Source organism: Sceloporus occidentalis, unplaced genomic scaffold (genome assembly GCF_023333645.1).
Source record: "Sceloporus occidentalis isolate IW3139 unplaced genomic scaffold, rSceOcc1.0.p SCAF_137, whole genome shotgun sequence".
NCBI lineage: Eukaryota > Metazoa > Chordata > Lepidosauria > Squamata > Phrynosomatidae > Sceloporus > Sceloporus occidentalis.
The window spans coordinates 487,239-499,913 of record NW_028317117.1 but is presented as its reverse complement, the minus strand read 5'-3'; the positions used below and the strand labels follow the sequence as shown (position 1 = coordinate 499,913).

General features: G+C 42.7%; 1 protein-coding gene across 1 annotated transcript; it reads right to left on the bottom strand.

Moving 5' to 3' along the window:
- Positions 1–3,834: 3,834 nt before the first annotated feature.
- LOC149281183 (large ribosomal subunit protein mL48-like) lies at positions 3,835–10,628 on the bottom strand. The gene is made up of 6 exons (XM_089499538.1): positions 10,580–10,628; positions 9,481–9,569; positions 9,076–9,245; positions 4,915–5,017; positions 4,504–4,593; positions 3,835–3,909 (listed from the first exon to the last, which is right to left on the bottom strand). The coding sequence occupies exons 1-6, from the start codon at positions 10,626–10,628 to the stop codon at positions 3,835–3,837; spliced, it is 576 nt and encodes a 191-aa protein (XP_089355664.1).
- Positions 10,629–12,675: the final 2,047 nt, after the last annotated feature.

Here is a 12,675-nt window from a genome sequence, read left to right as displayed (position 1 = left end):
GTATATGGGGGGCGTCTCTAGAACCCCCCCCATGCACTCAGCTGTCCTATTCATTAAAGTGTATGAGTGTCCGTTTAATTAAAGGTTAGTGTGTCTGGTTGGGGTAAGCAGTGTCTGGCCCTTCAGATGCTGTTTGTGGCCCCTGGGTGCTGCAGGATCAGGGAGCTCAGCAGGTTTTCATATGACTTTTGGACAGGAGATACCTTGGTTTTGGGGTTTGGTTGGAGACTTTTGCACCCCATGGAGTGAATTTTATGTAATTCAGTAGGATTTCTATACGTATTATCGGGACCGTAGAACCCTGCGATACCCTCGTACCCAGCAAACATTCTGACCTCCTAGAAAAAAAGGGGCATCGGGGGAGAGGAGAGGTTCACAGTAATGCAGGACCCATAGAGGAACTTTTTGGAGACCTGATACCCTAAGACTTAGCCGACAATATTTGTACCTCTCTGTTGGGGATTCTGTTGCTGATGTTCCGTTACTGGAACCGTTTAGTGCTGCGAATGGTGAATACCTGCACAGAGTTTACATGATTGGCCATTGAAAAGGTTAAGGGTTAAGAACCGCTCAGGGTTGGCTCTTTCCGTTACATAAAAAAAAAAAAATGACACCTTGCAGAATTAGTTTGACGTTCCTATATGATGAGCTGTTCTGTAGCCGCTTAGTTCTGTCTTTGCCCCGTCGGTGCTGTGTGTAGCCCACCTTATTGTAATGTTTTTCCTGAGATAGTTGTGTGGCTGGCCCACCTCACGCATCCAGACTTTCCCCTGTAACAGACCCTTACCTCTTTCTAGATTGTAAGCTCCTTTGAGCAGGGCCCTCCTCTGCTTTTTTTATTCTTCTGTAGGTTCAAATTGTTATGTATACATCACGGTACAATATGATGCCGATAAATCATTAATCATATTGAGCTGGTGTGGGTCTTTTAAGTGGATTACCTGCACCTTCACATCTTACCCCTTGCTTGTTTTATTTATTTATTTCAGATACGAGGAAATGTCGGCCCCAGCTCCGCAGCCTCATAACCGCAGCGGGAAGCCGGAGGACGACGACGAGGACCCTCTGGATCAGATGATTCTACGCACCGGATGCGCCACCTTTCACTACGCTGTGCAGGAATGCATGGCTGAGCACCAGGACTGGAGAAAGTGCCAACCGCAGGTCCAGAAATTCAAGGACTGTATGCAGGACTATCAAAAACAAAGAGCAGAGGAACTGAAGAGCAGGAGGACCCAGCAGCAGATAACGGCTTCGTAGCACCACTTAGAAGGAAGATCCCTGTACTAGCTCAACACGGACTTATACTTTGTTCCCAAGGGGACACTGAAGCAGTTTAATGGAGCTTTGATTCCAAAAAAACATTCTTAAAGCAACAGATTAATGCAGAGAGGAAGACGCTTTCTATACCATCCAAGGCTGCTGTCTTAATACTGCTAACTTTCGTATTTAACTCGTCCTAGAGGGAAGGGGTTTTCTACACAAAGTGGTATGCAATAGAACAAAAGTTCTCTCTAAGAATAAAAACAAAAAAGTGTATTTCGTTTTAGTGTGAAAACTATAGGAATCTACTTGACAAGATATATACATATATCTCCTTTTAGGAGCAACGATCCAGCTAATAATAATCTAAAACTAGGGGTTTTACCGTACTGAGTGGGTGGTAGATAAGTGGAGCAGCCTCCCACCAGAAGGATAAGGATTGAGCAGGAAAACACGGGCAGAATCGATGGGTCTGACCTGCCAGCAAAATGTTATGTTTCCATGACTGTCCGGTTTGAGGCTTATGCTTTCTTTTCCCCGTTAATTTAACTTGATATGTAGGCAGAGTGCGTGGAGATTAAGAAACTGCATAACAAACACACACACACGCTCACACTCTGCATGGCCCTCCCAGCCCTCAATGTGGTAAATTAAAATTTGTTTTATCACCAAATAACCTGCTGTTTTCATGTTTCTAAGCCATTAACCTCTTCAATCCCAGGGGGTTTTGGTATCTCAAAGCCCAGAGCAATTTTGCCATTTTTGCGGTATGTCGGTTCAGCGGTTATTCTCTTTTCCTGTGAATAGTGTACCCATGTAAACTATATATTGTTTTTTTTCAAGGAGAGATAGAGCTTTAGTTTGATACCAAAGTTGGATGATTAGCTGAAAATTTAGAATGAGAAATTTAGTAAAAACTAGCAAAGATTAGAAAAATAATTTTCTTTTACATTTTCCCTCTGAATCCTCACAAAATTAGGTAAAGTGATGGAAAATCCCCTCCAAGTTTATTAATTCAGGTGTCCTGATTTCAGAAATACCTAATTTATATAGATTTTCCAGACTTTCCCAGCACCAGGGAGCTTACTATAAGGTGTACAATTTTGTATAATTTTTATGCCTATGGCTTAACGGGTTTGGGGGTTGTGAACGGGGGCAGGAGGGTTATACTGGGTAGATGTTATGCTAGGGCAATGGGAAGTAAGGTTTTTTAATTTTTTTATTTTTTTTAATTTTAATGTTTTTACATTTTTTTTATTTTTTATATTATTTTTACACAGAAATGGTTAGAGGTCCTCCTAGGGACCTCCTGAACATGCCAGTGATGTCACAATGACATCACAGCTCACATTATAATTTTTTTTTTGTATTATTTATATTTTAATGATTTATTTAATATTTTTTTAATAAATTTTTTTTTTTTTCAGCTTTTCTGTTACAGGACGGGAGGGGGAGTGAGAGAGATGGTTTCTCACTCCCCTCCCCGCGATCCCCCTGCACCGATCACACTGATCTCTATGCAGGTCCTCACAGATGTGCCCGCAGGGGATATCCTGTCCTCCGATGACCTTCCGGGTTACGTCAGCAGTGACGTAACCCGGAAGGGAATGCCCGATCGTGTGTTTGCAACCGCGCACTTTTAACCGTAACAGCTTACCGGCTTTCATGCCGGAAGCTGTTACAGGAGATCGGGCAGCAGAAAGCCGGCGATGCCGGCTTCTGCTGCCAGGGGGGAGTCCAGGCTGTCAAACGACAGCCTGGTCTCCCGTGCAGCGGAAGGGATGTGTCCCTGACGCTGGATGTACCGGGACGTCCATAGTGGTTTCTTTGTGGGCGATTTTTGGACTTCCCGGTACGTCTATAGGGGAATGAAGGGGTAAAAAAAGATTGTCATGTAAAGGCGCCGTATACTATGAACAGAGGGGATAGAGTATAATTTATATGCTGCTGTGGCAAATCTTCAAACAAATCTATAGCAGCCTCTCAGGCAGGAAAAGCATGCATTGGATAGATTTGTCAAATTATGACATTATCATAGATGGCCTTACATGCTTGACCACAGGTATACCCAATAACCAACAGCTACCTCCCCAGATAGTCTCAAACCAAAGCACCAATGCTAGTTATCTAAATTCAATTTAGTAAATCCATCCATTGACGCCATTAAAGGCAACTGATGACTCACAAGGCTGCGACGATTCACAAACGACTCAAACCATGTAGAAAATATTTTATTTAAATAGTAGACGTCTCTTTCATTAAAGCCATGTTTGCCTCGTGTATAAAAGTGGTAATTTAATAATTTGTTGGAGAATAAAGAATCACAACTTGCAAGAGGCTAAATGACAGGTACGCTGCATTTCTTTGCTGGCTTAGCCTTACAGGCGTTATACATTCCTTAAACATTACGGATTGGCTACCACTGCTGTATAATATATCCGGAGTATTGCCCTTGGAGGCATGACGAGCAGCTAGCCGCGTGCCTGCAAACTAAGGCCAGGCTGCTGGTTGAAAGGTATTGAAACGTGTCAGTGATGATACGGACTTCTCCAGGGATGAGCCTATGGGGTCTCAGCTCATTGAAGCCATCAGGTTCTCTAGGTCTGGACGGGCCTTAAATCTGGCTTGGTAATCTGCCTCGGTGTGCTGTGGAGAAAGACCATAAACTGGTATTAGAATGGAAGCCCCAGTAACACATTGTAGCCAAAACACAGCCCTGTAATGAAAAGGAGGAGGTATGAGAGCAGCTCTGGGATAGGATATGCACGATTGTGTAGCACCCGAGTGCTACAGCTATACACGCTACACAGAACTGGCAGCAGATGGGTTCGCTGGTTTATCAACGACAATAAAAACCCTGCATTCCGCTGGGGAAACATTCGGAATACAGTATATATTTATTATTTAGCCATTCGGTTTAGAGCGGGCCCCCGTCGCGCACGCACGTTCTGGAGCCTGCAACACCCACATTGATTAATATGGACTGGGCGGACGGGACCGTCTACTCTTCTACACACAAGCACATTCGGGTTACATGTACGGAGCAATTCTGGCGCAACATGGGGAAGTAATATTGCTTGAGCAGGGCAATATGCAGTAGAATTCTGTTCATCGCCATGGCAACATGACTGACATGCAAAATAACTGCTCTTGATATGTAACCCACGTTGTGTCCACTAGTACATCAAAAGCGGCGTCACATAAAACCCTCATATGGGTATATTATGGGGGCTTACTGACCTCCTTCAACAGAAGCTGGACCCCTTCAGGTTGGTTCATCATCAGAACCTCAATAAGAATGGGAACCATTATGGAACTTACTCCACGCACCTAAAACAATAAAAAAAAAAAATATATATATATTTTCCCCAATATTTTTTTGGTGTATACGGGGACGGAAAACACAGCAAAGTTTTGAAGGCTTTTGGGTGAAAATGGCATAGACACAGCTTCATAAAAGCGAAATAACGTGTAATTCAATGGGAGTGCAGCACATTAGGCCTCACATTACGGTAATTGCCGTATTTTCACTGTACACGGACATTTATTTCCAGTAACCGAGTCTATGCTTTACGACACAATCATTAAAAGAACCAGAAGCCTAGATTATGTTTATTTGCACGCCACCCACATCGCTGGCGTTTCTCTCACCTGAATGACTCTCTCGTGAGTGGTGAGCACGGAATCCAGAAGCATTTTGTTCGTATGTTCCTGTAACAGCATAACTTCCTTGGTCCTTGTTGGGTTGGCATAGCTGCAATACCAAGAGTGATCAGCGATAAAGTAATGTTCTCAGCTTAAATGTGTTAACAGTCAGGGCGGTTCTATACGCAGATGGCATCTGTTCTGCAATTTAACCGACAGTAGAGCAGCCTTCACTACATTTAAGAGGAAAGCTCCTTTCTGCCAATCTCAATGGCTGCTCACGGAATACAATTTATAAAGAGATCTCTAAGAGGAACTCTGTATTGATCTAAAGCGTTTGATTTGTCAAGTATCTTCCTGTTGTCTCTACAAGCAGAACACCCACAAGATGACTCCCGTTTATAAAAATAAGAACAGTAGTTTGGGGGAGCCGTATTAGTCCAGTGTATAAGAATGCAAAAAAAACAATGTTGCAGAATCTTGTAATACTGTTAGTCCAATAAAAAATAATAGACGAGCTTTCGGGGGTCCTCCCTTTATCAAAAGCATTTCTGACCAAGCAAGTGAAAAACACAGTTTAAAGCTGACCAGTACATGTTCTGATACAGGGGTTAAACAGGGGTTAAATCAACACGGTAGAGAATTTGCAGACAAAAAACTAAGAGGGTGGTAAATAGTAAATAGTGGCATATACTGCACAGATAAGGCTAGGGGGAGGGGCAGGGGTGAGCGTGTAGGAGAGCGAGAAGAGAAAAGGCACAGGTTATAGGAAGTTTTGATAGTGTGCTAAGAAGCTCAAATCCACATTAAGTCCTCTGTTTTTACAATCATAAAAATGGATCATTTTGGCTTCAAATGTCTTTCTTTCTTGGGTGTTTTTGAAATGACCTCTCAGTGTTTTGATTTTAAGGTCATATATGGAGTGACCGGTTTGGGTGAAGTGGCGCCCAACTGGAGTGCAAAGGTTTTCTTCATCATGATGGTTGATGGAGGATCTGTGCAGATTCATCCTTTTATTGAGTTGCTGGCAGGTTTGGCCGATGTAACGGCCTATAGTACATTTGGTGCATTGAATCGAGTATTCAGCATTCTGTGAAGTGCATGAGTTTGATCCTGTAATATTGTGTGTCTTGTTGTTGATCCTGTAATATTGTGTGTCTTGTTGATTCTGTAATATTGTGTGTCTTGTTGTTGATCCTGTAATATTGTGTGTCTTGTTGTTGATTCTGTAATATTGTGTGTCTTGTTGTTGATCCTGTAATATTGTGTGTCTTGTTGATTCTGTAATATTGTGTGTCTTGTTGTTGATCCTGTAATATTGTGTGTCTTGTTTTGCCTTCCTCTGGTTCAACACAGTAGGGACACAATATGTATATAGGTTGAACTTGATGGACTTTGGTCTTTTTTCAACCTTATGAACTATGTTACTATGTTGTTGATCCTGTAATATTGTGTGTCTTGTTGTTGATCCTGTAATATTGTGTGTCTTGTTGTTGATCCTGTAATATTGTGTGTCTTGTTGTTGATCCTGTAATATTGTGTGTCTTGTTGTTGATCCTGTAATATTGTGTGTCTTGTTGTTGATCCTGTAATATTGTGTGTCTTGTTGTTGATCCTGTAATATTGTGTGTCTTGTTGTGGGTGGCTGTGTTGCTGGTACAGATGTGTTGGCAAAGTTTGCTCCCATTATCTGTGTGTGGTTTCAGTATGTAGTTTGCTACTCACCAGCTTTTGTTTGAGATTCGCTGACATTCTACATGCTTCCGAAAATCCACAAACCAGGGAACCCAGGCAGACCTATAATAACAGGTATGGACGCACTAACCGAACCAATTTCAGGCTTAGTGGAAAATATTTTAAAACACTAGGAGCTTCATACAAGACACCACTGACTTCCTTAACAAACTCAGTCAAATTGCAAACTTGCCTGCCAATTCCATACTTGTAAGCATGGATGTGGAATCTCTATACACCAACATCCCACACGTAGATGGAATCGAGGCCTGCTCTCTGTTCCTCTCATACTCATAACCAGAAATACAGTCCTCAAACCATTACTAAACTCATAGAATTCATCCTCAGACACAACTACTTCAGTTTCAACAACAATATATATCTGCAAACCATGGGCACTGCCATGGGGACGAGAATGGCACCACAATATGCCAAGCTATTTATGGCTGACCTGGAACAACGATTCTTGGAAACACAACTTCACAAACCCTACAAATATTATCGCTACATTGATGATATTTTCATTGTCTGGACGGACGGAAAAGAAAACCTCAGAGAGTTCCATGACGCATTTAATAGATTTCACCCATCTATTAAACTCAAAATGGACTTCTCCACAGAAAGTGTAAACTTCTTGGATACAACTGTCACAATAAACAAGGACACACTACATACATCCCTATACAGAAAACCCACAGACCGATCCAACTACCTGCACAAATCCAGCTTCCATCCATCCCACACAAAGCAAGGCATCATCCATAGCCAAGCCACCAGGTACCACCGCATCTGCTCCAACACTGATGACAGAGACATGCATCTAAAAACCCTGTCTGAGACACTCAAACAAAAGGGATACAAACCTAGGATCATCAATAAGAAAATTAACTCTGCTCTACAAACACCACGTGAACACCTGTTGCAATACACAGACAAACAAACATCCTCACGCATACCTCTAGTAGCCACGAACAACCCTGCCCTAGGAGAGATCCGAAAAATCAAGGATCTGCAGCCAATGCTAGCGGAGGATGTGATCTTGGCCTTCAGACAACCAGCGAATCTCAAACAAAAGCTGGTGAGTAGCAAACTACATACTGAAACCACACACACACAACAACAAGACACACTATTACAGGATCAACAACAACACACACAGATAATGGAAGCAAACCATGCAACAAAGCCAGATGCAAACTCTGCCAACACATCTGTACCAGCAACACAGCCACCCACAACAACAAGACAGGATCAACAACAACAACACACAACATTACAGTATCAACAAGACACACAACATTACAGGATCAACAACAACACACAACATTACAGTATCAACAACAAGACACACAATATTACAGGATCAACAACATAGTAACATAGTTCATAAGGTTGAAAAAAGACCAAAGTCCATCAAGTTCAACCTATATACATATTGTGTCCCTACTGTGTTGATCCAGAGGAAGGCAAAACAAGACACACAATATTACAGGATCAACAACAAGACACACAATATTACAGGATCAACAACAAGACACACAATATTACAGAATCAACAACAAGACACACAATATTACAGGATCAACAACAAGACACACAATATTACAGGATCAACAACAAGACACACAATATTACAGAATCAACAAGACACACAATATTACAGGATCAACAACAAGACACACAATATTACAGGATCAAACTCATGCACTTCACAGAATGCTGAATACTCGATTCAATGCACCAAATGTACTATAGGCCGTTACATCGGTGAAACCTGTCAGCAACTCAATAAAAGGATGAATCTGCACAGATCCTCCATCAACCATCATGATGAAGAAAACCTTTGCACTCCAGTTGGGCGCCACTTCACCCAAACCGGTCACTCCATACATGACCTTAAAATCAAAACACTGAGAGGTCATTTCAAAAACACCCAAGAAAGAAAGACATTTGAAGCCAAAATGATCCATTTTTATGATTGTAAAAACAGAGGACTTAATGTGGATTTGAGCTTCTTAGCATCAAAACTTCCTATAACCTGAGGGGGTTTTTTTTTGGGGGGGGGGTTTCTTCTCTCTCTCCTACATGCTCACCCCTGCTCCCCCTCTAGCCTTATCTGTGCAGTATATGCCACTATTTACTATTTACGACCCTCTTAGTTTTTTGTCTGCAAATTCTCTACCGTGTTGTTTTAACCCCTGTTTAACCCCTGTATCAGAACATGTACTGGTCAGTTTTAAACTGTGTTTTTCACTTGCTTGGTCAGAAATGCTTTTGATAAAGGGAGGACCCCCGAAAGCTCGTCTATTATTTTAAATACTGTTAGTCCAATAAAAAAGGTATTACAAGACTCTGCAACATTCTGTTTTTTTTGCATTCCTAAAAATAATAATAAAGCACATTCATGAACACAAAAATAAAACCGTTACACACCATTCTTCTACTTTAACGGAAAGGCGGTTGCAGAGATTGTGGATGTACTGGGAGTAATGCTCAACGCTGGTCATGTCGTATCCAGACACCTGGATGTTTACAAGCCCATATTCATACCCCGATGTGGGTTTGACGTCCTTTGTCGGGAGCTTTTCTTTCTTTTTGGGGTCCTTGCAGGAAGCAAAATAAAACCATAGAAAATATTACTCAATACTGGATGAGATTTAAGGGGCTCTGATCTTTCACACCAAAAGAACTGTCAGATTGAGCAAGATTTAAGATTGATAAATGCAGTTTTTCATAATAATAATGGCATTAATATTGGATGTTAACATGAAGTTTACTAATTACAGTCACACTAAGCAGCTACTATGTAGCGTGGGAAACCCGGTAAAAGCTCGTTACTTTCTCTGGTGGCAGTAAATGTCGGTATCTTCCAATGCCATGGGTAGGCTGAGAACGATAATGCCGAGTGCTGATCTCATTCAGAACGCCTAGAAGAAGAAGAAAAAAATAAATCTTCGGCTATTTATCCTGTGCTAGACTAGGGAACATAAATAAATAAAAAAGATATATATATGTAGGTATCAGATAGATGGCGTGACAAACATATATACAGATCCAAGCCTACGCTCGATTTATTGCCATTGGGCTTAGCGCAGGCTCATTGCTTTACCAAGACTCCTTATGAGACTTTATGAGCTGTTTTAAAGCCATATGTCTATCCCATGCATATTTAAATCCCCTCAGTTTTAACTACCGCTTCTGCTAGGAGTCTATTCCATTTATCTACTACTATACTTTTAAAGCGGTAGAGGCTAACACAGTGAGGGGATTAAACACGCATGGGATAGACATACGGCTCCTGAATCTAAGACGAGGCTGAATAAGGTTTGAGTCTTTACAGCGGGAGAAACGAGCGACTAGACGGGCCGAATGGGGCCGACCTGCCAGCAGATTATAGGTTCATATGAAGAATTGCTTTAAGACACGTACGAGAACTGCTGCTCTGGAGCTGCCAGCCTCTTGTAATCCTGCAATAAAAATAATATATATTACATACATTTTTGATTACAACAAAAATATATATTTATTCAAATTTACTCAATATGGTTAAATAAACTCATCCTAAGGACTAGATTGTAAGCTCTTTAAACTGGGCTCTTCTCACCGGTTGTTCCTGTAAATAAAATAGTTATATACTACTTGTTATGTCCTGTCTCCCCGCTGTACAGCGCTACAGAATACGATGGCGCAATATAAAAAAAACAAACCACAATAATAATCTCTAACAGAGCCGGTCCAGACCATTCATTTCTCACTGTAAAGCAAGGGGTTAATGAACAAATTCCTACTTTTAACCCATTCATTGCCTGAAATAACAGCAGCCCATACGTGGGATCAGACCTAACAAAGTGCTTTTATACGTCGGAATAAAATGAATGGAGGCTCCCGTTGACAGGTGTGACACGAATAACCTTCCCCACGCAAGCCTGTTACCTGCCAAGGGCGAAGCTCCGTCTGATTACCGCCTCGGCCCGGAGCGACAGCATCTAACGGGAAACACAAACCGAGACCAGAGTCAGAAATGACCACTGAACGGGGGGAATGACTGCGGAGAAGCCGGACACGCTCACCTTTCCTCCGCTCGGGGGACAGAAGAACGAACGGACCGTCCGTCCGGCGCCTAATTATGTCCCCCGCTTTGCTGGCACTAAAAGGTTCCGCCCGAGACACACAGATAGAGACACGGTGATAAACGTGATTCAGGGGAGTAGAGGATGTGGACTGAAACTCTCAGTAATCCCAGCAGGCCTTTTGCTGGAAGGCAGGTGTTTTCAGTCTTTATTATATACAGATATAGGCCCCTCATCCATTGCTATGATTTTGCAGCCTTTCCCCCTCAGTCACGGGGGCTGCGCCTGCGCTGACATCACATCTATAAATAAAGTGTTCAGAAGGATTTCCAACATGGCTGCGATGATGTAATAGGGAATACGGTATAATAGCCCAAGTTGGGGTGAATGATTTGTAACCTAGAAGTAACATGGAAACCTAGAACCCGCCGGCAGATCGGCCCCATCCGGCCCCCTTCTAGTCTGTTTCTCCAGCTGTAAAGACTCAAACCTTAATCAGTCGTTGGTCTCGTCTTAGATTCAGGAGCCGTATGCCGATCCCATGCATGTTAAACGCCCTCACTGTATTACCCTCTACCACTTCTGCCGAGAGGCTGTTCCACTTATCTACCACCCTCTCAGTAAAGAGAATAATTAAGTTTCATCTTGCGATGTTAAGAGTTCTGCGTGCACGTAGCAAGGGATGTTGAATACGTTACTCAAAGCGCAGCGTGCCGCTGTACACAGGATCAGTCACCACTAGGTAACTCTCTAGTTGCAATGTTATCATGTGGCAGACTTGGGTAACGGGGCTCTGGGAAATCTCACTACTCTCAGCCGTCACACACCTCTAGGTATGGCAATGATGAGTCCGGTATACACGAAGCTGCTGTGTAGAAATGGAAATCACAATAAAAAATACATCGTTGTGGGTTTAGTCATTAAAGAGTTAATTCCAGGAGAGTGGAACATTCCAATCCCCGTTAACAATAGGGGGTTACGAAGAGACAACCACAGCGAGGGTCTCCTGCGAGAAAAGCATAATGTGGGGAGATTTCCCGAAAACTACCTGACAGATTCATATCACCCAACAGTCCCGGTTTTTGGGCACTGGCTCAGGTAACTGCCCTACTGTCGATCTTTTGTGGGCCGGTCAGGAAGATTCTGTGTAATGAATGCAGCTTTTAAACGGGACATGCTATTGATTGCAGGGCCAGAGTCACCGAATGACATATATATAATATATGTCTTTGTCCCGCACAGCAGTCTCCTTTTGAAAAAATAAATATTTCCTTGGACTGATATAATTTTCACTTATTGCAGTGCTGCCCCCTGCTGGATGTGGGATGTACAACATCAGCAGAGGGAATCAGTTACTCGGTATACATCCTGCAGGGGGCAGCACTTTACGTATACCGGTCAGCAATATGGAAAACATTGCTGATGTGCTCATATATCTCTCATTTATAATGCGAGACAGCCGCTCGCGTCAAGAAGCCGCGCTGCCATAACTACTGTTTAGGGGCAGGATAATTCCCCTTCCACACAAGCGAGAAGGTCACATGATATTCCTAGCCAATCACCACATTCTCCAATCCCCCCTCCCACATGACTTCTAGCTCCGCCTGCTGCTGATGATGATGATGGCACTTCAGGGAGCAAAGATCTCCGATTACGTCACCCGGAAGTTGCAGCGAGTAACGTGGCGTCCCCTATACTTGCTGCAGCCAAGCCACCGCCCCGACACCACCCTCCAGCGCAGAAAGCCGCGCCTATTGTCTATTCATTTATTGGGCGACCGCACCAGCAGGATAGGCTTTTTCAACCAATGGCACGCCTCATTGCTCTGGCTTTATACGGTCTAGGCCAGACATGGGGCGTTTCGGCGGCCATGTTAAGTGTGGCACGTTTTACAGCATTAAATAATATACACAATAAATGACATATTTGGATGTTTTGAACGTATGGAGTGAGATGTTCCATA